This window comes from Dipodomys merriami, unplaced genomic scaffold (genome assembly GCF_024711535.1).
Source record: "Dipodomys merriami isolate MVZ:Mamm:240054 unplaced genomic scaffold, mDipMer1.0.p SCAF_48, whole genome shotgun sequence".
Taxonomy (NCBI): Eukaryota; Metazoa; Chordata; class Mammalia; order Rodentia; family Heteromyidae; genus Dipodomys; species Dipodomys merriami.
The window spans coordinates 2,000,139-2,027,408 of record NW_027206046.1 but is presented as its reverse complement, the minus strand read 5'-3'; the positions used below and the strand labels follow the sequence as shown (position 1 = coordinate 2,027,408).

General features: G+C 46.8%; 1 protein-coding gene across 2 annotated transcripts; it reads left to right on the top strand.

Moving 5' to 3' along the window:
- The first annotated feature begins 359 nt into the window (after nucleotides 1–359).
- Nucleotides 360–26,911, top strand: Slc24a1 (solute carrier family 24 member 1). Of its 2 annotated transcripts, XM_069995109.1 has the most exons (9): nucleotides 360–2,234; nucleotides 11,160–11,210; nucleotides 12,301–12,409; nucleotides 17,127–17,210; nucleotides 18,332–18,423; nucleotides 21,336–22,304; nucleotides 23,277–23,366; nucleotides 24,586–24,752; nucleotides 26,639–26,911. In XM_069995109.1, the coding sequence occupies exons 1-9, from the start codon at nucleotides 360–362 to the stop codon at nucleotides 26,886–26,888; spliced, it is 3,687 nt and encodes a 1,228-aa protein (XP_069851210.1). In that variant the 3' UTR covers nucleotides 26,889–26,911. The 2 variants fall into 2 exon arrangements, with proteins under 2 accessions (XP_069851210.1, XP_069851211.1); XM_069995110.1 differs by lacking the exon at nucleotides 17,127–17,210.
- Nucleotides 26,912–27,270: the final 359 nt, after the last annotated feature.

Below are 27,270 nucleotides of genomic sequence, written 5' to 3'. Positions count from 1 at the left end.
TCCTAGGTACCCTTTCTCCTGAGTGTAGGCATTGCCTACTGGATCAGAGAGCAGAAATGGTTTGCTCCAGCAGAAGCAAGTACGGCCCGCCACAAAGCCCCCTTCCCTATATGATACTTTTGTATCCCTCGATGTCTCTCATTACTCCTTTCCAGATTACAGCGTAGTGCATCTCAGACCTCCTCTTTGAGTTAAATAACTTCTCATGACCTTCTTCACACCCTGCTAGGTTTGTGAGTATCTCCTGGCTGGGCTTCATGGAGAAATCTTCTCTGCTCACCAATCTGAATCCCAGATCATCCTCCATCTCTCCAAGGACAGAATGAGTGGCCTTCTTTAACCAGACACAATTGGCCATTATGGGGAAGGTGCTCAGGATGGGGGCCCAGGAGAGGCGGTTACTGCGACCCAAACGGCTTCAATGGAGTCGTTTCCTCTTCCTGTTAGGAATGCTGATCATCGGCTCCACCTATCAGCACCTGAGGAGACCCTGGGGCCTTTCCTCACTGTGGACAGAGGTCTCTTCCCAACAGTCTATAAAATTGGCCAGCCGGGACCTGTCCAGCGATGAGATGGTAGTGAATGATCATCCCCTGAAAGCTAGCTCAGAAATGGAGGGGGAGACACTGGCACCCCAAGCCACAGACACCACTGATGAAGCAGCACCTAGCAGAATCATGGACAGCCCTCCTAGTACACCCAGAACCACCAACAAGATCACTCCACCAGCACCAAAGAATAATTACAGCCCAACAGCCACACGCACAGAAAGAGCGAGGGAAAACCCCCTACCCACACCTACTGGAATACTAAATCACAACACCCCAACTTCAAGTGGACAAATGGGAAGATATTACACCCCAACACCCAAGGGAGAAAGGAAGAGCAGCAGCCCAACACAAGCCAGGGGAAAGGAAAAGAAATACACCCCATCCCCTTCTGGGGAAATGGATACTTATGTACCTTCCATATCCATGGCCACGGAAATAAGCCACGTGACCAGGGCAACAGAGGAAGACAGTGCACCTTGGAGAGCCAATAAGATACTGGAGACCAGCTCTTCCAAGAGAATTCTGCAAGACGCCCCTGCAGCCACTCCCAAGCAAATAGTTTCGAGCACCCCAACTCTCCTGACACCAGAAACAAGCACCTTAACTTCTCCAAGGAGTAGCGTGGAAATGAACACCCTGACCAGCTCCAAAAGGCCGGAAGGTAATCACAACCCAGTCAGTTTCTGGAGGGCAATGGGGAAAAACCTCCAGACAACTCCCCAGGGGGCAATCCTGGACCACCCCTCAGCTCTCTCTGGGGGACCAGTGACCCTCAACACCATGGCAGGCAACATCCTGGCAAAAATCAAAGCATCTTCTGCTCCCCAGAATACGAGGAGACCCGCACCCGAGACCAGTGTACCCCCTATTCGAACACCCTCAGCCACCACCTGGGAACTGACCAACCACCCTTCCACAGCACCCAGCACCCCAGGAGTCCCCAAAGTCAAAGCAAATCCAACCACTCAAGTCAGTCACTGTGTGTTTGTGGAGCCAGCCCCAGCGCTGCCCATCGCCCCCTCCCCAAGCCTCACAACGGCCATGCTTCCAGAAGCGCCTAGCCCCTCGGTGCTGCTGCCCAGTTGGCCTGAGCTTCACCCCAAGGCAGAGTACCCTCCAGATCTGTTTAGCGTGGAGGAGCGGCAACAGGGCTGGGTGACTCTGCATATCTTTGGCATGATGTACGTGTTTGTAGCCTTGGCTATTGTATGCGACGAATATTTTGTCCCAGCCCTGGGTGTGATCACAGACAAACTCCAGATCTCTGAGGATGTGGCAGGTGCTACGTTCATGGCTGCAGGAGGCTCGGCCCCTGAGCTCTTCACCTCCCTCATCGGCGTCTTCATTTCCCATAGCAACGTGGGCATCGGAACCATTGTGGGCTCGGCTGTGTTCAACATCCTCTTTGTCATTGGTACCTGTGCCCTGTTCTCCCGAGAGATCCTCAACCTCACCTGGTGGCCCTTATTCCGTGATGTGTCCTTCTACATCCTGGATCTCTCCATGCTCATCATCTTCTTCTTGGACAGCCTCATTGCCTGGTGGGAGAGCCTGTTGCTGCTGCTGGCCTATGCTCTCTATGTGTTCACAATGAAGTGGAACAAACAGATTGAGCTCTGGGTGAAAGAGCAGCTCAGCAGGAGGCCCATGGCCAAGGTCATGGCTTTGGGGGACTTCAGCAAGGTAAGGACAGGCTGGCGCAGGGTTCTCTAGAGCCTTTGGAGTGAAAGAATGGAGAAAGGGGAGGAGCCAGAGACCAAAGGGAAAGTCAGGCATTTTGGCTTCTCCTGTCTTCTCAGCTACTCAGGAGGCTGAGATCTGAGAATCAAAGCGCCAAGCCAGTCCAGGCGGGGAAGTCTGTGAGACTCTTATTTCCAATTGACCAACAAAAAGACGGAAGTGGAGTGGTGGCTCCAGGGATAGAGCAGTAATCTTGAGCACAAAAGATCAGGTACAGAACTCAAGCCCTCAGTTCAAGCCCCAGGACCTGAACAAAAACAAACAAACAACAACAAAGACCAAAGTGTAGGGGCTGGGAATGTGGCTTAGTGGTAGAGTGCTCGCCTAGCATGCATGAAGTCCTGGGTTTGATTCCTCACTACCACATACACAGAAAAAGCCAGAACTGGTGTGGTGGCTCAAGTGGTGGAGTGCTAGCCTTGAGCAAAAAGAAGCTCAGGGACAGTGCCCAGGCCCCAGGACTAACAACAACAAAAAAAAGACCAAAATGCAGAAATGGGGTGAGATGGGCACTCTGGTTTCCTTGCAATTTATTAAGACACATTACAAGAGTGCAGACACTGGCAGATAGCCCGCTGGGGCATTTATAAGTATGACCTTGGGTTAACCTCTAACCATCTTGTAAAATGGTTTTTATGCTGATCCTTATTCTTAGGAGAGGACATTGGAGCCGAAAGAGAAGTTAAGCTTAGGGACATGGCTCAAATGGTGGGGTACCTGAGTTCAAATCTTAATACCTAACAACAACAACCACCACCTCAACATTTGTTCAAGGTCATACAGCAAGCAGTCTACTTTACACCTGAACCCAGCTTGGCCCAATAGAGGCTTGGAAATATTTCACTGAGGGCTTTGGAGAATGTCCAAGGAGATTCTAGACAGAAAAAAAAACACCACCAACTCTTCTGTGTGCATGGGTTTCAAGTTTCAGAGCAATACCCTCATTTTAACTTAATCCTATTTGTTCAAATTCTAGATGTGTGTGTGTGTGTGTGTGTGTGTGTGTGTGTGTGTGTGTGTGTGTGTGTGTGTTGACTTAGATGGGGGTTGAAGAGGAGGACAGCTTTTTAATTTTTATGGTTTTTTTTTTTTTTTTTTAAGAATAAAGAAGCACTTACCCACTGAAAAGCCAGCCCTGGGGACAGAGCTCTCTCTTTGTGTTGATTTGATGCCAGGACCAGGAATACTGGGGCTTCCTGGTCCAGAATTTCCCTCTTAAGGGACCTGTCCTGCTAAATTCATTGGCTGATTGAATCATCTGGAGGCTAAAATGAAATCCAGAACATGACTTCTGAAAATCTATCCCCAAGTGATTTTTTTTTCCTTTGGAAGTAAAGGTCCCCTAGAAATAGAGACCCCAGTTCTCTTCTTCTAAAGGGTGAATTTGGGCCCAGGCTGCCTCAGAGTGCCTGTTGCAGGTCTCAGAGAGGCTACTGATGGTGTAAAGTTTTGCGTGCAAAGAGTACAAGGACTTAGCTAGTTAATCCAGAGCAATTTTGATGAGTGGGCAGGATGGATGAAAAAACAAAACAAAACAAATCTCAGCACCACGTCTGGGAGGGGAACGAGATTAAGTCTACTCTCTTGAGCAATTTTGAAATCAGGTGATGTTCTGTCTGAGCAGAGAACCCAGGGCTAAAACACTTGGGCTCTAGTCTGATTCGACTTGTAATTCACTGTGTGATGACAGACAGGTCCCTTCCTCCCTCTTGAGGGAAAATGACAGCGTCCAACTCCAGAAGTGGTGCTGTGGCTCCAGTGGTAGAGCGCTAGCCTTGAGCACAGAGGGGCTCAGGCACGGAGCCTAGGCCCTGAGTTCAAGCCCCAGGAATGGCAAAGAGAAAAGAAAAATCTCATGGACTTTCCTGCCTGGGCTAACGTTGGACCAAGATCTTCAGATCTCAGCCTCCTGAGTAGCTAGGCTGACAGATGCCAGCTGTAGATGGCCCAGAAAGGAGAAAAATTCTGCCCAGGTCATAAAGCCAGCTGAACCCTGCCTCCCAGTCTCCACTCAGCTCTGGGAAGCCACAAGCTTAAAATAGAAAGGGCACCCAGCGTGTTGCATAGTATAAGAGAAGGAAACAAGAGTCCCTCTCCCAGTGAAGTTCCCAGAGAGTGGATGTCTCTCCTCTGAGAAAAAAAACATCATGGTATGGATCAGTCTAACAATGTTCCAAATGTCCCTGACTTGCCTGCTTCTTCATAGTAAATCTCCTTTTATTTAAACTCTACAAATTCTGAATTTTCCGTTTCATCAAGACCTAGACTGTTAAAGTGATTTACTTAGCAAATGAAATACAGTAAATGATTTCAAAACAGATTTCTTTTCTTTTCTTTTCTTTTTTTGGTTAGTCATGGGGCTCAAACTCAGGGCCTGGGCACTGTCCCTGAGCTCTTTTGCTCAAGGCTAGTGCTCTACCACTTTGAGCCACAGCACTACTTCCAGTTTTCTGGTGGTTTACTGGAGATAAGAGTCTTACAGACTTTCCTGCCTGGGCTGGCTTTGAACTGCAGTCCTCAAATCTCAGCCTCCTGAGTAGGTAGGATTACAGGCGTGAGCCACCAGCAGCACCCAGCCTCAAAAACAGAATTTTAAAACTGTTCCAGAGGCTCTTCAAAGCTTCTAGTAGCAGCAATGTTCTTATCTATGTGTTGAAACAGATGCAGTTTGATTTTGAGTTGACATTCTCCTGCCCAAACCACATGGAGACACTCAGCAGAGAGGGTACATTTTCTAACTGAAGGACTTCTAGCTGAAGGGCTTCATGTTATGGTTTATTCTGCCCTGAGTGTCCAGAATCAAAATAAAGTTTTGTATTTTGGGGGGAGTGAAAGGGATTATAATCAGAATATTCTGGACTACTGCTAGAAAAATAAAATGACTACTGATTATAATGTTATACTATATATACCATATTTAGTATATATTTATAGTATATCGTATGCACACATGTACACACATACATATGAATACACACATGGATTATACACAAATGTATTTATATATGTATTATATATGCATATGTGCATGTATATGGTTTAATATATATACACAAATTCATATGTATATATAATCTATATACATACATGTATAGACATTACATATGTATAATTTAAATACACACATATACACATACACACAAATATATGCATATACATGTGTGTATATATATATATAAAACTTTAGAATGTCTATTTTGATATCGTCTGGAAAAATTCAAAGATAAAAATATGTAACTGGCTGGGTGTCAGTGGCTCATTCCTGTAATCCTAGCTACTCATGAGGCTGAGATCTGAGGATTGAAGTTCAAAGCCAGCCCAGGCAGGTAAATCTATGAGACTCTTATCTCCAATTAACCACCAGAAAGCCAGAAGTGGCACTGTGGCTCAAGTAGTAGAGCACTAGCCTTGGCTGAAAAGCTAAGGGACAATGTGTAGGCCCAGAGTTCAAGCCTCAAGACCTACCAAAACAAAAACAAAAATGCATAACCTAATATTGTTAAATGGACATATATTGGTGTGAAGGTGTCTCTCATTTTGGCAGTACTGGGATTTGAAATCAGGGCCTGGTGCTTGCTAGGCAGGTACTCTACCATTTGAGTATAGTCTTTTTGTGTTAATTTTTAAGATAGGGTCTCACTTTATTGCTCTGCCAGCCTGAACTGTGATTCTGTCTGTGTTTCCTCAAGCTTCTGGGACATAACACATGGCCTAGTCATTGCACTTCTTCTGTATCTAAGATAGCAGGCATGTACTAATGCATCCAGTCATTGAGTCTTGTGGATTTTTTTTCCAAACTGACCTCAAGCTCTCCCTAATAAATGCCTTCCAAGTAGCTAGGATTACAAGTTTGAGCCATTGTACTCAGCTTGATGCTTTTTGAGGTCTTGATAAGGAAGTGGTAAATGTTTGTAACAACACAACTGAAATTTTATACATGGTTTTGAAGCCCTCATTGTATTTGTATACTAGCACAAGACAACAGATCTTTGATGTGCTTTGACCATGTATAATCACAGAAAGTCAACAGGGAAGCCAATGAGGGCTAGACTGGTTGAAAAGCCTGACTGATATTTGAAGAATCATGAGTCCTTCTTCATAAATACATGGATTTAGGAGATTAGCCAGGAAGGACTAGCTATCCACAGAAAGGCAGAGCCATGGAACACTCACAGAAAAACGAGTTCAAGGAAGGGAATGGGCCTTGTCTGAACCCTTTTGGAACCAATCCCCCTACCCAAAAATTCTGCCCCCCAAGAATAGCTCAGAATGTAAAATTCAGGGGGAATGTCTACTATTCTTTCCTGGGACTTGTTTTCTTCCTGGCAGTTTTTTATTTTAATTAGCCCAGTGCTGGTGGCTCATACCTGTAATCCTAGCTACTCAGGAGACTGAAATCTGAGGATCATGGTTCAAAGCTAGCCTGGGCAGGAAAGTCTGTGAGACTCTTCTCTCCAATTAACCACCAAAAAACTAAAGTAGAGCTGTGGCTCAAGTGGTAGATTGCTATCCTAGTGCTCAGAGACAGAGCCCAGGCCCTGAGTTCAAATCCCAGGACCTACGCCACATGCACACACACACACACACACACACACACACACACACACACACACACACACACACACACACACACACACACACACACACACACACACACACACACACAAATTAACCAACAAGACTCCAAGCAGACAAACCTGATTTCTCCATAGGAACTGGTCCTCTTGTTTGTTGTCAGGGTTGGTATTTCTTCTAAGGGCTTCTATCAGTGATCATATGGTGAGCTGCCAGCTGTAGACACAGGTTGGTGATCTATGGGCAATCTCAGACCTCAAGAAATCTGCCGTTCTCTGAGATAGCTATTCTAGCTGGGGCTTCTTCCTTCAACTCCTTTAGTAGTGGTTACCTTCCTACTGCTTTAGCCACCTGAGTAAGCTAGACTAAAACATCACCAGAATTCACAATTCTAGATCACTCTTCCTAGGGCTGGGGTGTAGCTCTGTGCTACAGTGCTTATTTAGCATGTGTGAAGCTGAACGTTATAATCGCTTCTCCTTGTATGATTATGTTTCTTCGGATGACTTGTGGGAGATTTCATCTACTAGTGTGTGCTCACCCGTGACAGAATAAGTATACAAGTGACAGAAGAAATGTACAAGGAACAGATAGTTATAGGAAAACCCAAATATCTGATCAAGTAGTATGACAGCTTGTTTCCACGGACACGTATATGCTTATCATTGAGGTTTTACAGACATTTGTACAATGCAGTAACAGCTTCTCCTAGTACAAATACTGGGATTAAACACAAAATTAGATTATTCGCGTTCTATTAAAAAAACAGCAAATCTGGAAGTTCTGCTACATAAGTGAATTGGAATTTAGAAGCAACAAATGACTTTTATTTTTTATTTTTGTTCTGGTCCTGAGGCTTAAACTCAGGGCCTAGCCACTGTCCCTGAGCTTTTGTGCTCAAGGCCAGTACTCTACCACTTGAGTCACAGCTCCATTGCTTTGAACCAGAATCATCAGATTTCAGCCTCCTGAGTAGCTAAGATTACAGGTATGAGCCACTGGTGCTCAGCTGCTTTTGCTAAGTGTGAGGAGGATGGAAAAGAGCAGGGGAGGATGGTGTGTTGTGAGGGGAATGTAGGATCGTGTTGGTGATGAAGGCAGATTCAGAAAGCACTTTCTTGTCAGATTTGCTGAATGGGTCCCTGGGCCACTCAAGTGTTTATCTGATGTTTATGTGCAGCTGCCTGAAATGCCAATGATTTGAAATGGAGCTGCTAGGGAATGAAGACTCAATACTACTTCCCTCATTATGTTTAGGAAAATAGGACTTTGTAGAATGAGAAAAGATTAAAAAAAAATTAAACAACACATCTTCCCACATAAGCCACAGAGCTAAGCAATCCAGAAGGTTCTGTCACTGTCTTGGTTGAGTGTAGCAGTAATAATTCCAGCCTTATCTATTTTATGGTGTTAGTAGTCCTGAATAAGAAAATGGTTATACAGGGCGCTGGTGGCTCACGTCGGTAATCTTAGCTACTTGGGAGGTTGAGATCTGAGAATCATGGTTGGAAGCCAGCCTGGTCAGGAAAGTCCATGAGAGTCTTATCTCCAATTACCCACCAAAAAGATGGAAGTGGAGCTGTGACTCAAGTGGTAGTGCACCAGCCTTGAACAAAAAAGCTCAAGGACAGTGCTCAGGCCCTGAGTTTAAATCCTGAAATCAGCACACACCAAAAAAAAAAAAGCAAAAAAGAGAAGAAAAATTAAGAGTAAAGGGAGGTAAAAGACTTTTGTGCTAGAAGAACATAGAAAAAGTTAGCCATGAGCATTGAACCCTCAGAGAATATTTTGGCTCAATCTGAAAGGCACAAAAATCATTGCTCACCATGGAGTCTCTTCTTGGACCTTATCAGCCAACTCCAAAGGTAGCCCAGCCCCTTAAACTTTGTGGATGAGGGTTGAATTAAAAAAACGGGGTGATGGTTCAGACTGTGGAAGTTTATGTATACAGCTTCCTTTATCCCAGTAAACTTATAGTATGTCTTGAGAGAATTCAGGAGATTGGTTAAAATGCATCATTATTTCTGTTGTTATGTGCAACATACATACTCAACATTCAAGTCTTCCCTATCTTCCAAAACTTAACTCAGATTCTGTCCAAGGCAGGATGTCTTCCTGACCCATTTATCTACTCATTGCATATCACAAGCCACTTTTGTTGTTGTTGTTGGTTGTAGGGCATGAAATCAGGGCCTCTGTACCATCCCTGAGCTTTTTTGCTCAAGGCTACTGCTCTACCACTCTGTGTTACAGCACCACTTCTGGTTTTCTGGAGATTTATTGGAGATAAGAGTTTCATGGCCTTTCCTACCCCGGCTGGCTTTGAGCTATGATCCTCAGATCTCAGCCTCCTGAGTAGCTATGATTACAGGCCTGAGCCACTGGCACCCAGGCCCACAGTTTATTCTTGTGTCTATGTTACATTTGTCTCCATTTCTTTCTGGACATAGAATCCATATCTTAAACATATTTTATCCTTAAAGCTTTCAGCATAGCATTTTCAGTAAATAGGAACTGGAAGAATGACAGGTAGGTAGAAGGTCCTAGATCAGGCACTATTTTCTCTATTTTCTGAGTTGAACAGAGAAGAGAGTATAGTTAAGTCCACCTCAGGTTGGGGCAATGGAGGTGGGGTGAGGAAAGGAATAGGAAAGTCTAGATCACAAGGTCACCATTAGTGATCCTGATGCCTCCAGATGGTCTTGGAAGCCACTTGGGAATGTCTACTCATCTAGCTCACCCTTCTGGAGCACCTACTCTGTGTGTAAAAGCCATTAATGCCACAAGTGAGGGGAAAAGAGATCGTAAGTTTGCTGCATGATTAAACACACACACACACGCACACACACACACACACACACATCAAATCAACCAAAATAGTGGGGTCTAGCTGAAGTAGACAAATAGCATATGGTTTAAGTGGCTGGAATGCAAAATGGCAGGCTAGCAGTCCAGATGGTAAGTTCTATGGGCCTCACGCCTCTTCTTCCCTTATGCAGGGTTGGCCTGCTTCTGCCTGTATCCCATAGCTCTCCCAACAGCCCAGCCAGCCCCCATCTGATCACATAGCCAGCGTTTAGCATTGCAAAGGTGCCCACTGTTGCCATCCGGGATTTTGAGAAGAATCACAGTCAGTGGAGTGAGGGGGTGAGAGTGAAGGGGGACATTTGGGGAAACTTTCTACAGGAATTCACCCAGAAGTTTCTGGGGAAAAAATGGATAGGACTGGGTAAGCAGAAAGGAATAGAGAGGTCTTTTATTTTTTTCCATCATGAGCTCTGAACTCTGGGCCTGGGCGCTGTCCCTCAGCTTTTCAGCTCAAGGCTAGCGCTCTACCACTTGAGCCACAGCGCCACTTTTTCTGCTTATGTGGTGCTGAGGAATTGAACTCAGGGCCTCATGCATGCAAGGCAAGCACTCTACCACTGAGCCACCTTCCCAGCCCTAGAGAGGTCTTTTTAGTGGTAGAAAATTGATGGAAGAGGGGAGGAAGAGTTGGAATAGATTAAATGTATTTGGAGGAAAATTCAAGGATTCATTTGTTTAAAAAATATTTACCGAATCCTTGCAAAATACAATAAAAGACAAGAATAGGACCAGGGGCTGATGGCTCATACTTATAATTCTAGCTATTTAGGAGGCTGAGATTTGAGGACTGTGGTTCAAAGCCAGCCCAGGCAGGAAAATCTGTAAGACTTGTATCTCCAAATAACCACTGAAAAGCCAGAAGTGGAGATGTGGCTGAAGTTGTACAGCATTAACCTTGAGTTCAAGCACACATGCACACTTGCACATGCACTCACACACATACTCACACACACACACACACACACACACACACACACACAGACACCTATAAAAGCGAATCATACTTAGGTGAAAGATGACAATGAAGGGGAGACTGAGGCATGAGGAATGAGGTTTTCAGGTGAGTGAAGAGGGCAAACATCAAGTTATCTCTGAAGCTTTCCCAGAGAGAAGTAGGGAGAAAGTAAGGAATGTCTCCCATGGCATTTTTTTTCCAGTCATGGGGCTTGAACTCTGGGCCTGGGAGCTGTCCCTGAGCTCTTCAGCTCAAGGCTAGCTCTACCACTTGAGCCACAGTGCTACTTCTGGTTTTCTGCTGGCTAATTGGGGATAAGAGTCTCATGGACTTTCCTGCCCCAGCTGGCTTTGAACCGTGATCCTCAGATCTCAGCCTCCTGAGTAGCTAGGATTACAGGTGTGAGCCACCAACACCTGGCTGCCCATGGCATTTCTTGACTCCTATTTTCTTGTGCTTCTTATTTGCAGCCCAGTGATGGAGTGGTGACTGAACAACAGCAGGACAACAAGAAGCTGAAGGTGGGTGCTGTATGGAATCTTCCCAACAGGAATAAGGCAGGGTCTCGGGGTTCAGCTGCACACCCTGGGCGTAGTGGCCCAGATTCTGGGTAAACCTGATGATGCTCAGGCCTGGGAAACTCCTGGGAGCTGGGTTGCTTTGTCAAGGTCTCTCACCTCCCCCCTCCCCCATACACCTTCTAGGAGGTATGGATCGGGGAGGCCAGGGTCACAGCTTGCTTTGCCAGTAGTTTGCTGTGTACTGTTGGGTTTTGCATCTGCAAATGACTCCTTGGACTAGAGACACTCAAGTCCTACTTTCTAGCTTCAATGCTGCACGATCAATCCAAACAAAACAAACATTACTGGAGACATTGACTTTAGAATGCTCCAGAACTCAGAAAAAAAATAGGATGGGCAGTGAAGAAATGTGACTCTGAGATTGTGACGTTACTGCATGATGAGGAATTTGGAAAGGAGAGGCTAGGTGTGACTCCTCCAACATGCATGGGATTTTCTAGGCCTGTTGTGAAGTACTGGACACAGCCACTAGATGGCAGGAGAGGTCAGATGGAGAGGGATGGGAGGGAGAATTGGCCTGAAGTGTTGGTTGTGAATCAGTTGATCGTTGAGTGTGTTGCTATAACTGTGCATCACACCTGGATACAGTCTAGATGTTTGTGCCAGTGATGATCTCTGAGCGTAGGGGAGAAAAGGAAAACTGGTCTGGGAATCATCAGATCTGAGAGCTAATCTGACCCCATGCTTGATATTAGAGTCATGCAGATCCTTTGAACTTTTTCCTTTTCTCTAGACGGGGCTCACCGCCTTAGGATGATGATAACACAATCAGTCTATGAACCCAAAAGGGCTGTGCCCACATCCAGTGGTCTCCCTGAGGGCCTTAGGAGGTGTTTCTAGACACGTGTACTTGCTGGAAGGTACAAACTTCAATAAGATGGAGAGCCTCCTGGTCTGAAGTGAAGGCTCAAGTGCTTTCTCCCAGGGTGTCTTTGGGAAGGAAGCAGCTTAGTAAGGCCCTTGTGTGGGTGTGGCTCCTCTGGCTTGGGCAGGGGTCCACTGAGGCGTATATGGCTCTCCCCTTGCTCAGCTCCCGTCCATGCTGATCCGAGGGAGCAGCTCAGCCTCTCTGCACAACAGCATCATCCGCAGCACCATCTTCCACCTCATGATCCACAGCCTGGACCCCCTGGGGGAAGGTAAGCAAGGCCTTTCTCCAGTCCACTGTGCTGCCCTGCCCATTCCTTCCTCCCGCCTCCAGAGAAGACCTGGTACCTGCTTATCTGAGCGCAGCAGGGTGGGGGGTGGGAAGGAAGAGGCAGAGAAGAGTGAGGGAATGGAAGTTAGACACTCTGCTGCGCGCTGGTGGCTCACGCCTGTAATCCTAGCTACTCAGGAGGCTGAGATCTGAGGATCGAAGTTGGAAGCCAGCCTGGGAAGGAAAGTCTGTGAGATTTTTTTTTTTAATTTTTCAATTCATCACCTAAAAGTCAAAAAGTGGAGCTGTGGCTCAAAGTGATAGAGTGCTAGGCTTTAGCACAAAAGTTCAGGGACAGCACCCAGGCCCTGAGTTCAAGCCCTATGCCCAACAAAACAAAACAAAAAAAAATTAAAAACAAAAACAAAAAAGAAATCCACCACACTCACAAGAGGGCCAAAGGACTTCTAGATTCCACTGCTTTCCTGCCCCAGTGTCGCCCTCTGTGAAATGAAGGGTATCACCCGCAGTTAGGCCACGATTGCCATGATCTCTTGTTCTGGTCTCGGCTGGGATCCAGCCTCAGTGTCCCACTGAGGGTTGCAGCTTCTGAGTGTGCCTCTTCTAGGACCCCACGGTCCCAAAGCTTTGAACGGCATTGCCCTTTGCTCTGAACTCCTAGGAAGTCAGTCAGTCCTACTCCCAGCTGGGAAGCTCAAAATCACCTGGGGTGACTGCCATGACCTCTAAGGGGAAAGGCAATGGTGAGAGCCGAGTCTGAAGTGCAGTGGGGACTGGGGTTGAACTTGACAGATGATGACAGTTGAGAGGCTCACCACCCACCTTACCCAAATCCTGCCTCCCTACCCTTTGTCTCCCTTTCTCAGAAAGCTCCCAAAGTACTTGTCAGGCCCTCCTTGGGTGCCTCTTAGACTCTCCTTGAGCTCCTCCTCCTCTGGGGAGCTGGTTCAGAAGGGAATTCAAATAGTAGGAGGCCATTTGCCTTTGAGAAAGTGCCAAGTCCTCATTGTGCAATTAGGCAGTAGGGCAAGAGACTAAACTGAATCTGATGTAACAGAATGAGCTACTGAGCCCCAGGGAGTACCCTGATGGGTTTTTCTGGTTCAGGGACACATTTTGGGGGCTTAGAAATTCCTCAGGTGCCGGGGGCTGGTGTCTCATGCCTGTAATCCTTGCTATTCAGGAGCTAAGATCTGAGGATCTCAGTTCAGAGCCAGCCTGGACAGGGAAGTCCATGAGAGTCTTATGTGTAATAGACCACCAGAAAACTGGAAGTGATGCTATGGCTCAAAGTGGTAAAGCACTAGTCTTGAGCAAAAGCAGGTCAGGGACAGCACACAGGTCCCAAGTTCAAGTTGAAGGACACACACACACACACACACACACACACACACACACACACACACACACACACACACACACACACACACACACACACACACACACACACACACACACACACACACACACACACACCCTTAGGCCCAAAGTTTCTTCTTTAGATTCAATACTAGGTTTCAGGTGTTGAAAATAATGATACTGATTGTACAATGACAAAAGCAGTACCAAAGATGGGTCTCAGTTTTTCCCTAGAAATGCTTTAAGGGAGCTTCAGCAGACATGCTTAGAGAGGAAAGTGTTGGCTGGAGAAAATCAGCACCTCTGATGAGGGCTGGGCCCAGGGAAGGAAGGAACCACTGACTAACCAGTCCCTGATGATAATGACCTTCTCCTGCCCAGGACCGCAGGGCTCCCTGCCCAGGCCATTTCTGTGACCACAGCTGTCAGCTGGCCTACTTGTCTTAACAGGATTATATGATGTTCAGGCCAGGCTGAGGTCAGAGGAGATTGACACTAAGGAGATGATCCAGCCCCCGATCATAGAGAGGGGGTGTAAGGAAAGCAGTGCCATGGAAGCCAATGACATCACTCCTGGTAAGGGCAGGATGCCAGGCACACTGTGGGTGTGGCAGATCAGGGCACATCTGAGGTGAATGACTGCTGATGCGCTCTGGAATGCAGGCCGCTCAGAGATCCCAGCCTGGTCCAAAGGGGGCTGGGACCCAGCAGACCTTTATTCCCAGGACTCTCTGGGCATTTATTTGTTTCCCTAAGCTGCTTCCAGATATCCATCCAGATGTTTCCATCCTTTGAATATGTTCCAACTCTCTCCACAATGCTGATGAGTAGGAGAGACATTTCCTGTGGTCTGAAATCTCTTCTCCCTGTCTGTGAAGGAGCTTTTCCGATCCAGGATTCCCGCATATCTCGTGTGTGTGTGTGTGTGTGTGTGTGTGTGTGTGTGTGTGTGTGTGTGCGTGCGTGCGTGCGTGCGTGTGTGTGTGTGTGTGTGTGTGTGTGTGTGTGTGTGTGTGTGCTGGTCCTGGGTCCTGAGCTTTCTGTGCTCAAGGTTAGTGCTCTACCACTTGAGCCACCACTCTACTTCCGGCTTTTGGGTATTTGATTGGAGCTAAGAGTCTTATAGACTTTCTGCATAGGCTGGCTTTGAACCTCGATCCTCAGCTCTTAGCTTCCTGAGTAGCTAGGATGATAGGCATGAGCCTCTGGCACCCAGAGGGCCCCACATCTCTTGGTGATCTCATTCAGATGTGGGAGAGAGCAGGAGTGGGGGGCACCTTGAAGCTCACCTCATTATTTCCTGGTGGCACAGGAAATAAGAAGTCAGGATATATGATGAGGGATGTGAGACAAAGAAAGATTTGTTTTTTTCCTCCCCCTTCCCTCCAGCCAACAGTGAGCAGGTGTTCAGGGAAGCTTGCTTTCCACAGCAGCTACACACTGCTCAATGGATGACCTGGGGTCCTTGATCAATGCTAAGGGGGCACTGGGGTTGCCCCGATGAAGGAGACAGTGGTATGCCAGCTTCCTGACACCTCCAGGAAGATGTACTTTGGCATCAGGAACACCTTGTGGGACTACACGTGTCCCAGTAGTGGTTCATCCACTTATAAGAGAGCAAGAGAGACTGATTTTTGCAGGGGGAAATTCCACACTTTTTTTTTTCTGTTGGTCGTGGGGTTTGAACTCTGTGTGCCTGGACCCTGTCCCTGAGCTCTTCAGCTCAAGGTGAGTGCTCTTGAGCCACACCACTACTTCTGGTTTTCTGGTGGTTTATTGGAGATAAAATTCTCCCGGACTTTCCTGCCTGGGCTGGCTTTGAACCATGATCCTCAGATCTCAGCCTCCTGAGAAGCTAGGATTACAAGCATGAGCCAGCAGTGCCCGGCTTCCATACGTGTTTGATTTTCTGCCTATCCTGGATACAGAAAGAGGCCTTAATCTTCCCAACTTTCCAGACCACAAGTCCTCAGTTTCCTCAAAGACTGTGGTATGGACAGATGACCAGATCCCCTGTGATTCACATCCTCTGCAGAGCTGTTTCCTGAGTAAGACCACTGTTCATGACTCTGGAAGGTGTTTTTGTTTTGTTTTGTTTTGCTCAAGGCTGGTGCTCTACCACTTGAGCCACACCTCCAGTTTTGTCTTTTAGCTGGTTAATAGGAGTTAAGAATCAAATTTGTATGCCCAGGCTGGCTTCAAACCATGATCCTCAGATCTCAGCCTCCTGAGTACTTAGGATTACAGGCATGAGCCACTAGTGCCTAGCTCTGGAAGGTTTTATGGATGAATTGCTTCACTCAGCTGAATCCATGACTGTAATGGAAGTAGTAGCATGCTAAGTAACAGTACCGATGAGGCATTGCAGCAATTAAGCACTTGGACTTTGTCTCATGGACCCTCAGGATGTGCAGTGACTGTTGCTTTTGTAGAAAGATGACACTAAAGCTTAGAAAGGCAGCATGGACTTCTCAAAGGATCTGGTACCTGCAGGGCAGAGCCAGCCTGATGTCCTGAGGCCCCATCTGGTTGTTCATTGGCACCTTTGCTTTTCCCTCCCCTTCCCAGGCTGCACCGCTCCCTCCTCCCTCTCTTGCCTAGAAATCATACTTCATGTTTCCTGGCACAGTCACAGTAGAAGATAGGTGCCTTCTGTGTTTTTCTAGAAATCAGAGCAGCCATTTGGTTCATGATGCTCTGTGGGACTCCAGCCAAGCATATGCACTGGGACCTGGAGAGAGGCCCTGGCTGGATACAGGTGTCTGGGATCAAAAGGGTTGTGACCAAGAGCTTTGCTCTCCTTTCCACCTGGGCGGGAAGGCTCAGGAAGACAGCCACCAGACCCCCTGGAGCAGCATGCACAGAATGATGCTGCCCTGACTTCTAGTTCATACACAGAAAGTGAGTTGCAAACATCATTGCAGATCATCTAGTCCTAGGGTGGCCAAAATCGACCTGTCATCATTTCTCCATTCCCTGCCCATAGCAGACATCACCAATCAATCCTGGTAGGTTTAGATCAGATTCCTGAATCTAAGACTCAAACAGCCATCACCTGAACTTATGAAGGAACAAATCCTATTTGTTGTTCCTGAGTTCAACCAAGTCATTTTACCAGAGAGGAAAGAGGCCTTGGGAAGGAAAATGACTTGCCAAGCTCATCGTCAGTGACAGAGGAGGGACCTAGACACCATGAAGATGCTTAGTACGATCAGAACCAGACGTCACACACAGGCCAGCCTTTCCCTCCACTTCTGCTGCTCTGGTTGTCACTGGAAGGGCATGGCAGGGAGGATGCAGTCATCTCAGATGAGATGTATTTCCTTTCTCATTCGCAGCCCGAGCCTCCAAGGACAAGCAGGAGAGCTTGAATCAGGAGGCCAGAGCCCAGCCCCAGGCCAAGGCAGAATGCAAACCAGAAGGTGAGAGAATGGCCACGCTAGTTCTCTTCTGCCATCTCCCATCATAGCCAGCACAGGCCAGAAACTGGGGCACATGTTTTGGCTCTGAATCAGTCCGATGAGTTAAGGTTGTTCTGTAGGCTGCTTCATTTTAGCCTCTTGCTTCAAGGATGCTTTTTGTGTGTGTGTGTGCTGGTCCCAGGCCTTGGACTCAGGACCTGGGTACTGTCCCTGAACTTTTTGTACTCAAGGCTACCACTTGAGCCACAGCTCCATATGTCTGGCTTTTGGGTCGTTAATTGGAGATAAGAGCTGCACAGCCTTTCATACCCAGGCTGACTTTGAACCACAATCCTCAGTTCTCAGCTAGGATTGCAGGTTTGAGCCACCAGTGCCCAACGTAGGATGCTCTTTTGGATATGGTTGCCAACTGTGAGCTGCCTCTATATTTTCTTCAGCCTCCTCCTTAGATGAGGAAGGCAAGAAGAGGCCAGCAGGTTGTTCAGCAATCACTTGTTTTTGCTTGCTGAATTGCATCCCAAATGAGATTCTTTTAGTGACGCTTCTTGTTGCTTCTGCACAAGGATAGTGTGGCCAGGTAAAGCCATCAGATATGTGGTGACACACAAGTCCAGTAGCTAGGACTAGGGAAGTGGGGCAGCTAGTTCTTTACAGGCTCTGCACACCAGGCCTTCCTAATCATTCAGTAAATCCCAGGGGAAGGCAGACATGCAGCAATTCTTCTTGTTCCATAAACAAGGAAAACTGAGGTTCAAAGAGATCAAGTGACTTACCCGAAGCCATACTCAGGATCCTTTCCAAAGAAGCAGACCCTGAGTGCTGGGAAGTGAGTCTGATCCCTGCTCCAGTTCACCAACTGTTTGCAGCTTCCTTGGCCATCATGGTCAGGAGATGTCCGTGGATACAGGGGAGCAAAGATGGCCACTTCCCGACTATCCTATCAGGGAACAGGACAAGAACAAGTCACAAACTATCATCTTGCTTTTCCTACTGACAAGAAATTTCCCAAACAGGCCTTTAGCCACCCAGCAGCCCTGTAGCCACCCACACCTCCTGTCTCTGCCAGCTGCTCTTAGAGCCCACTCCATTCTTCTGACCTAACCCATGTTTGTCCTTTAAAGAGGAGGAGCCAGCTGAGCTCCCTGCGGTCACGGTCACTCCAGCCCCTGCTCCAGACGTCAAGGGAGATCAGGAGGAAGATCCTGACAGTCAGGTAGGCTCCCAGCCTCTGCACAGCTGGAGGGACTTAGAAGGCCCAGGGAAGGATTTTCTGGCCCCAAATGACTTCCCCTCTATCGGCCTGAAGTCCTGTTTTTAGAACTTTAGGAATGAAACTAAATCTGATTTAGTTTTATTCCTCTGGAGAGAGCCTTAACCTCTCTCTGGAATCCCCCTGAACCAATACCAACCTCCTGGGGCCAGGATATTTACCTGACATCTCTGTGTGACAGATGGTATGAAAACACCTTGTGAACTGCCACATGCCATAGTCATTGGTTGTCAGGAATTCGGGGATGCTGAGACGAGGCTAGTCCTGAGCTTGAAGTGTGGTGGGATGGCTACTGAACCAAGTTCTTAGAACCTTCTAGACTCCTGATTGCTGCTGCAGTGGCCAGGAGCCTGCCTCAATCCCAGGGTCTTCTGATCTCCACCCAGCACTACCTTCACAGGCTCTTGTCCTACTGTGCTCTGGTCAAACCAAACTCCTTGTCTCCCAAGCTTTTCTACTTCCAGGCCTTGCTTACGTGATTTCCTCTCCCTAGAACACCTTCACCTCCATCTTTAGATACTCAGCACCCGCTCCAGGCCTGGTGTAAATGCCTCCTTTGCCACAAAGCCTCACTGATGCACCAATTAAAGCTGTATCTAACCAAGGCTGAATGGCACACAGTGAATAAGTATTCGATTTGCAAGGTTCAACTCCATTCTTTTGTTTTCCTAGTTGATACCCAGCAGCTTTCAGTCCTCTCTCTCCCACAGTCCAGCATCGTGAGAGTTCTTCAGGGTATCCCAGATGTCCTGAGTAGGCCCATAATGGCCAGCCCAAGCTAAGATGGAGTCAGAACAGAGGTATCTGGAATCACAGTGTGGGACGGGGCACAGCCTCCATCACTGGCCTTGTTTGTTTTCTTTATTTGTATGTACCCCTAAACCACCACTGCAGTCCTCTAGAATACAGAGGATCAATTAGTGACTGGTAACTAGTCTAAAAAGAATCTATTCAGCTGGAGATCAGGGATCCAGACTGGATCTGGGGAAAACCAGGGGCCTTGACTGCAACAAGAAAGAAGAGAGCCATCCATTCTGTTGGGGTTATTGGTGGGGGAAAGTCCTCAGAGAATAGGGTGCGGGTGGTCATGGGGAGTCTCTTACCCAGATAGTTGTGATTTAAATGATTTCTCATCTCCTCCAGGCAGGGGTCAAGGAATCAGGAATGATTTCAGAATGGAGTCTTTCTTACTCTTCACACCCAATTCAAAGCACAGGTTCATCAGAGGGCTGCAAAAACTTAAAAACCAGCCTTCCTCCCCCGCCTATGAATTAAATCAGAATGTCTGGGGTGGTTCCTTGGGCATCAATGGTTTTAAAAGCCTCCAGGTAGTTTTAGTATGTATTGAGTATCACTGAACATCCTTTGGGGGTTGTCAGTTACTATGACATTCCTTACAGATGACGTTTTCTCCACAGCACACAGCCCAGCTCACTCACTACTCAAGGGATAGTGGGACCAGCATGTTATAGGTTAGCTGAGAGCGAATCTGAAGACCCTCACAATCAATGGCTTTTAGTGTGGAGGAGACAGCCCTGAGGTTCCCAGACACTGGTTGGCAGATGAACTCATTAGGAGCACTTGTGAGCACACTCAGTACTGCTGACTGGCTCCCAGTCCCAGAGATCCAAACTCAATGGGTACATGTAGAGACAGGAAATTGGAAGTGCTTTTTGTGTGTGTGCCTCTCCTGGGACTTTAACTCAAGGCCTGGGCACTGTACCTGAGCTTTTGTGCTCAAGCCTCACACTTTTGCCACTTTGAGCCACAGCACCATTTCTGGCTTTTTGGTAGTTTACTGGAGATAAGAGTCTCATGGGTTTTCCTGACCAGGCTGACTATGAACTATGATCCTCAGGTCTCAGCCTCCTGAGTAGCTAGGATTATAGGTGTGAGCCACTGATGCCTGGAGGAAATTGCTACTTCTAATAAGTTCCCCAGGGCTATCGATTTGGGGATCCAGAGGTCTCATTCAGTTCTAGCTTTTGTAAAGCAGGATGACATGGCAGTTAAGAGGCTGAGAATTGGACTATACATACTGAAGCCCCAACTTTATAATTTAAAAACCATGGCAAATGATTCAACTTCTTTTTACTCTTGTTTCTCCATCTATAAGGCGGGTACAACACTAGTCCTATCATGCTAGCTCTATAATGAACTGAGTTACGAAATATAGTAAATATTATTATTAGGCCACTCACCATGATGCCTGGCACATTAAAAATGTGCAATAAATAGGTATCATCATCACAATTTTACACATGTAATATAACAACTTAAGAGTTTTAGTAGGTTGAGCAAGATGTTGTGATCACCAAAGGACATGGTGCTATTCATTCATGACTATGTTCCATAGGCAACATGAATGGAAGCCTACTGTCTTAGAAAGGGAAGTGAGAGTCTTGTGTATGTTCTGTGGTTAGTTATGGATGTCCCCGAGGGTTATAGTTATTTAGAATGAGTTCATCAAGACATAGTCTCTAGAATGGCAGAAGGACCTTGGGATCATTAACCAGAGAAGAGCTGTCCTGTGGAAGAATAGTTATATGTGTTCTGTGTGGTCTCAAAGAATGAAGAGATACATAAGGGATAGAGGAGCTTTGATATAAAAATGGACTTTACACCACACAGAGCTGTCAAAGATGGCAGAAGCAGGTGGTGAGAGGTTCCCCACCCCTGAAAAGGACCCAATTAAAGCCGAACAATGAGTTAGTTTTCTCCCTGGAATGTTTGTGTTTTGATAACACTCATAGAACAGCAACCAAAAATAACACCCCACAACAAAAAAGGGAGAAACGGGAAGGGAAATGAGCAGAACAGTTACCACACATTCATCTGTTGACTTTGGATTGCAGGAAGGTGTGCCTGGAGCAGACAGCAAAAGAGAAGGGACAGGTGAAGAAGGTGGAACTCCTGGTGAAGGTGAAACTGAAGACAAAAGTGGAGGTGAAATTCAACCAGAAGGGGAAACCAAAGCAGGAGCAGATGACCCTGAAGGGGAAACTGAGGCAGGAGGAGATGAACCTGAAGGGGAAACTGAGGCAGGAGGAGATGAACCTGAAGGGGAAACCGAGGCAGGAGGAGATGAACCTGAAGGGGAAACTGAGGCAAGAGGAGATGAACCTGAAGGGGAAGCTGAGGCAAAAGGAAAAGGAGATGAAAATGAAGGGGAAACTGAGGCAGAAGATGCCCATCATGGGGAAATGGAAGCAGGAGGAGATGAGCATGAAGGGGAAACTGAGGCAAGAGGAGATGAACACAAAGGGGAAGCTGAGGCAGGAGAGAAAGGAGATGAACATGAAGGGGAAACTGAAGAAGGAAAAGGAGATGAACATGAAGGGGAAATTGAGGCAGGAGAGAAAGGAAACGAACATGAAGGGGAAAGTGAGGCAGGAGTAAAAGATGAACATGAAGGGGAAAGTGAAGGAGAAGGAGACGGAGATGAACATGAAGGGGAAACTGAAGCAGAAGAAAAAGGAGATGAACATGAAGGAGAAATCCAAGCAGGGGATGGTGACATACAAAGTGAAGAAGGTGAAACTGAACTCCAGGGAATTGATGCCGAGAATCAAGGTGAAGCGACCAACGGGGAGGAGAAAGGTGCAGATGGTGAAGGGGGAAGTGATGGAGGGGAGAGTGAAGAAGAGGAGGAGGAAGATGAAGAGGACGATGAAGAGGAGGAAGAGGAGGAAGAAGAGGAGGAGAGAGATGAGGAGCCTCTGTCCCTGGAATGGCCTGCCACCAGGCAGAAGCAAGCCATTTACCTCTTCCTCCTGCCCATTGTGTTCCCGCTGTGGCTGACAATACCTGATGTCCGCAGGGAGGTGAGTGGATACAGGTGTTCCTCCCGCTTTCTTTCCCAGGGAAAGAGGTTGTGGGGATCTAGGTACCCTGGGCCCATAACTAAAGGGACAGGGTAAGGACAGTCACTCACCTTGGCACAGGGCTCTCTGAGGATGTGGGAGAGGATCCTGGCCAGGACACATCCTGGCGTGAGCCAGTCCCTCCTGGCTTCCTACCATAGCTCTTGTTTTTATTTTGAGAATGATATCACTATACCCTTTCCATACTTCACAGGGGTATTCTGAACCCCCAGGGTGGTAATGGGAGTAATCAAGCCTAATTCTTCTTCTTCCTCTTCTGCTTCTTCTTCTCCTTTTCCTTCTTTATAAGCCATAATGGGGCTTGAAGTCAGGTCTAGGCACTGTCCCCAAGCTCCTTTACTCAAGGCTAGCACTCTACCACTTTGAGCCATAGCTCCACTTCCAGTTTTCTGGTGGTTCATTGGAAAGAGGACTCTCATGGACTTTCTTGCCTGGGCTGGCTTTGAACTGTAATCCTCAGCTCTCAGCCTCCTGAGCAGCTAGGATTACAGGCATAAGCCATCGGCGCCTGGCTAATCCCAGTGATTCTTTTATAGAACAGCTCTTCTCTGGTTAAAGATACCAAGGTCTCTACCATTCTGAGGCCTAGGGTGTGAGTGATGCATTCCATTCAAGGAAGTCAGTACTTTGTCTCTGGGTCCAGAGAAGTGGGGTGGGGAGGGGGAGAGAGGTTCATGGAGCGGTTTACAAAAGCCAAGCACCCTTATGAATCTGGTTCTAGCTTGCTTCCGTATGGTGACTGCAGAATGCCCTGCTGCCCAGGCTCTCTTATGCCCCATACTTACCCATCTGTCTCCTTTGCTCACTGTCAGGGCACCTCAGCTCCATGCATACGTAGGGATCCTCCATCAGAGGGCCCAGGGCCAGTAGCCTTTGCAACTTATTCCTCTTCCTTTCCATCCTTCCCAACAGGAATCCAGGAAGTTTTTTGTTATCACCTTCCTGGGATCCATCATTTGGATAGCCATGTTCTCATACCTCATGGTGTGGTGGGCTCACCAGGTGAGTGGTCAGCAAGAACTCAATCTGGCGTCAGCTGCAGTTCCAGTACAAGGCAGTGTCAAAGCTGAAGTGTACCTGTGCTTTCTCTGTTGTTCAGGAAGGCTTCACGAACCAGTGGCTCATGCCTATAATCCTAGCTACTCAGGAAGCTGAGTTCTGAGGCTCCCAGTCTGGAGTCAATTTCATTTGTTTTTTTTTGGGTCTGTGGTTTCAAGGAATTGAACCCAGCGCCTCATGCATGCTAGGCAAGCATTCTACCACGAAGCCACATTCCCAGCCATGATACTCTTATCTCCACTTAACCACCAAAAAGCCAGAAATGGAGTTGTGGCTTAAGTGGTAGAGCAGTAGCCTTGAGCACAAAAGCACAGGGACAGTGCTTAGGCATATCCAAGCTCCAGCACTGGCACGCGCGTGCGTGCACACACACACCTACACACATAATTTTTAGCAGTGTCAGGATTGTGCTTTTTAAAGTGTGGCTTTTGTCTGACATGGTATTCACTCTGTAGCATGATCCAGAAGGTTCCTCATGTGCTGGCTGTTAACTACTCTGGATCTGAGCATGCATGGCTTTTCAGTTCTGCCTGGATTAGCATTTCACACACAGCTGAAATTGTAAACCCTTTGCTCTCATTGTGCTGAGTAGGGTCTGTGCAGTATTGTTTGTATTTCTATCTGTAGCCTCTTAGCTCCTGGCACAACGCAGGGGTCATTTTCTCAAAGTGGAAATGTTGACATAAACACTTTTTTTTCCCCCACTGATTCTGGGGCTTGAACTCAGGGACTGGCCACTGTTTCTGAGCTTATTTGCTCAAGGCGAGCACTCTACCACTTGAGTCACAGCTCTACTTCTGGTTTTCTGAAGGCTAATTACAGATAAGAGTCTAACAGACTTTCCTGCCTGGGCTGGCTTTGAACCACGATCCTCAGATCTCAGCCTCCTGAGTAGCTAGCATTATAGGTGTGAGCCACCAATGCCAGGTTATGTACACATCTTGGGAGGGGCAGTTCTTTGAAGATGGTGTAGTAGGAATGATCAGGACAGAGAAGAACTGCTTGTTTTCCTGAAGCCTGGAGCATCTCTGTGGCCATCCCTCTCTCTCAGCTGGCCAAGCTCCACAGAAAGTGCTCTATTTGCACATGGTAGTGTGTGGCTGGTGTCAGGTTTTTCACCTCCTGTTGCTATAGTGTTTCATTAACTGTTCCTGTTTACTAGGTTGGTGAAACCATAGGTATTTCTGAAGAGATTATGGGTTTGACAATCCTAGCAGCAGGCACATCGATTCCTGACCTCATCACAAGTGTGATCGTTGCTCGGAAAGGCCTGGGAGACATGGCTGTGTCAAGCTCCGTGGGCAGTAACATATTTGACATCACTGTGGGGTGAGTGGCAATTGGTTCTGTCCTTTTCTCTCTCCGTCCTTGAAATCCAATTCTAGCCTTGCTTACTAATTTTCTTCTTCACTCACTATATATGCAAAAAGGGACATTTATATTGGTGTGTGTGTGTGTGTGTGTGTGTGTGTGTGTGTGTGTGTGTGTGTGTGTGTGTGTGTGTGTGTGTGTGTGTGTGTGTGTGTGTGTGTGTGTGTGTGTGTGTGTGTGTGTGTGTGTGTGTGTGTGTGTGTGTGTGTGTTCCTGGGGTTTGAACTCAAGGCCTGGGTGCTGTCTCTGAGGTTTTGTGCTCTATCACTTGAGCCACAGCTCCATTTCCAGCTTAGAGATAAGCATATCATAGACTTTCCTGCTTGGACTGCCTTTGAACCATGATTTTCAGATCTCAACTGCCTGAGTAGTTGAGGATTATAGGCATGAGCCACCAAGGCCTTGCTATATTGTTGCTGTCTATAAGGCTAGCAAAGTATATCCCCTTCCTTCATCAGAGCCGGGTGGCACAGCAGAATTAAGATACTGACTCGAGAACAAGGATGCTGTCTCACATGTAGCTGACTGGAATTTACAGATGAACTCGAAGTGCATTCCATTCCATCCCCCAATATAGTTCAATACATGGTGGAAGGCACGGGAGGGCAAGAGTCATTTCACTTTTTTTGATTGCTTTCTGGTGCTGGGGAATGAAAGGCAGGGATGTGTGCACATTAAATGCTTTCCCTGAGCTACATCCTGAGGCCCTATTTTTTTTTTATATTTAAGTAGGTGTATAAAGGAGTTGCCATTTAACAAAGCATGTTATGAATACAATCCTAGTTACTCAGGAGGCCCTATTTTTGAGACTCCAGTTCTTTTCTATTTGGGTTCAGCGGCTCTGAACAGCATTTGGGGTGAGCAAAAGGCTACCTCAGCTCCATTTCCAGCTTTTTGGTATTTAACAATGGGTTACAGCCTGTTCCAATCTGCAGGACATAAATGTATCATACACTTGCCTGACCAGGCTGGCTTCGAACCAGGATACTCAGATCTCAGCCTCCTAAGTAGCTATAATTACAGGCCCCAGCTACCAATGTTTAGCTATATTGTTGCTTCCTGTCACCACCTCTCCCTGAACTCTCAGCCTTGTCAGAGCAGAGCACTTGGGCCACATTCATTTCTTCTAGGACATCCTGGATTTGGTTCTTTTACCCTGAATTAATTTGTGGATGTGTATAATGGGTTAGAGTGGCAGATAGTGGTAAAAAGGAAACTGAGAGCCCTAATCACTAAAGAATTTAAATATATTGTATCTTTTTTTTTTGGTGGGTTGTGGGGCTTGAACTCTGGGTTTGGGCGCTGTCCTTGCGCTCTTCAGCTCAAGGTGAGTGCTCTACCGCTTGAGCCATAGTGCCACTTCCTGTTTTTTAGCGGTTTATTGGAGATAAGAGTCTCATGGACTTTCCTGCCAGGGCTGGCTTTGAACTGCAATCCTCAGATCTCAGCTTCCTGAGTAGCTAGGATTACACGTGCAAGCCACTGGCACCGGCTTACATTGCTTCTTAAGACAGGCCTTAATCCTAAAAATTTAAGTGTAAGAGTCACATATGGATTGATTTGGGTTAGTGACAAAAATGGCATTAGGCATGCAGTAAAAATACAAAGCTCAAACTAACAGTACTTGTTTTAATCTAGGCTCTGCCAAAGATTAGTCCCTGGGCTAATAATTTCATTTCCCCCAATCTTTTATTTTCTCATATGCAAATGGGCCTACCAGTTTTTTTCCTACTTTATAGTTTATGTGTGTAAAAATGTAAGTGTTTTTTAAGCAGAAAATACTAATTAAGTATGTGAGGTTATTATAAGCATTATAAATATTCATAGTTTCCTTAATCTTGCAGCTTGCCTGTTCCCTGGCTGCTTTTCTCTCTTATCAATGGATTACAGCCTGTTCCAGTCAGCAGCAATGGCCTGTTTTGTGCAATCGTCTTGCTGTTTCTCATGCTCCTGTTTGTGATCTCTTCAATTGCATCATGCAAGTGGAGAATGAACAAGATCCTGGGCTTCACCATGTTCCTTCTTTATTTTATATTCCTAATCATCAGCGTGCTGCTGGAAGACCGAATCATATCCTGTCCTGTATCTGTCTGAGTCAGACACTGATGCTCAGAAAAGACATAGATCAGAAAACCATACCAGAAGTTATTGTTCCTTTTGTTACCTTACATGCACAAATAAACGGGATCTGAAGAGTGAACTGAAATAGGCCAGACCCTCTGAAGTGAATGAGTTCGGGGACCCAGCCTTCTTCTTGGAGACACTGGAAGCTCACTGTGGAGCAAGATCCACACCTTTGGACTGGAGATGTGACTCAAGTGGTAGAGGGCCAGGTGTGAGTAAGCAAGCCAAGCGAGAAGCCCTGAGTTCAGGTTCCAGTACTGGTACCAGACAACCTCCCCTGCACCCCCAAAAGATCCATACTTAGAAAGGGAGGGTTATTTATGCAGACTCAGGCAGTCATCTGTCAAAAGCA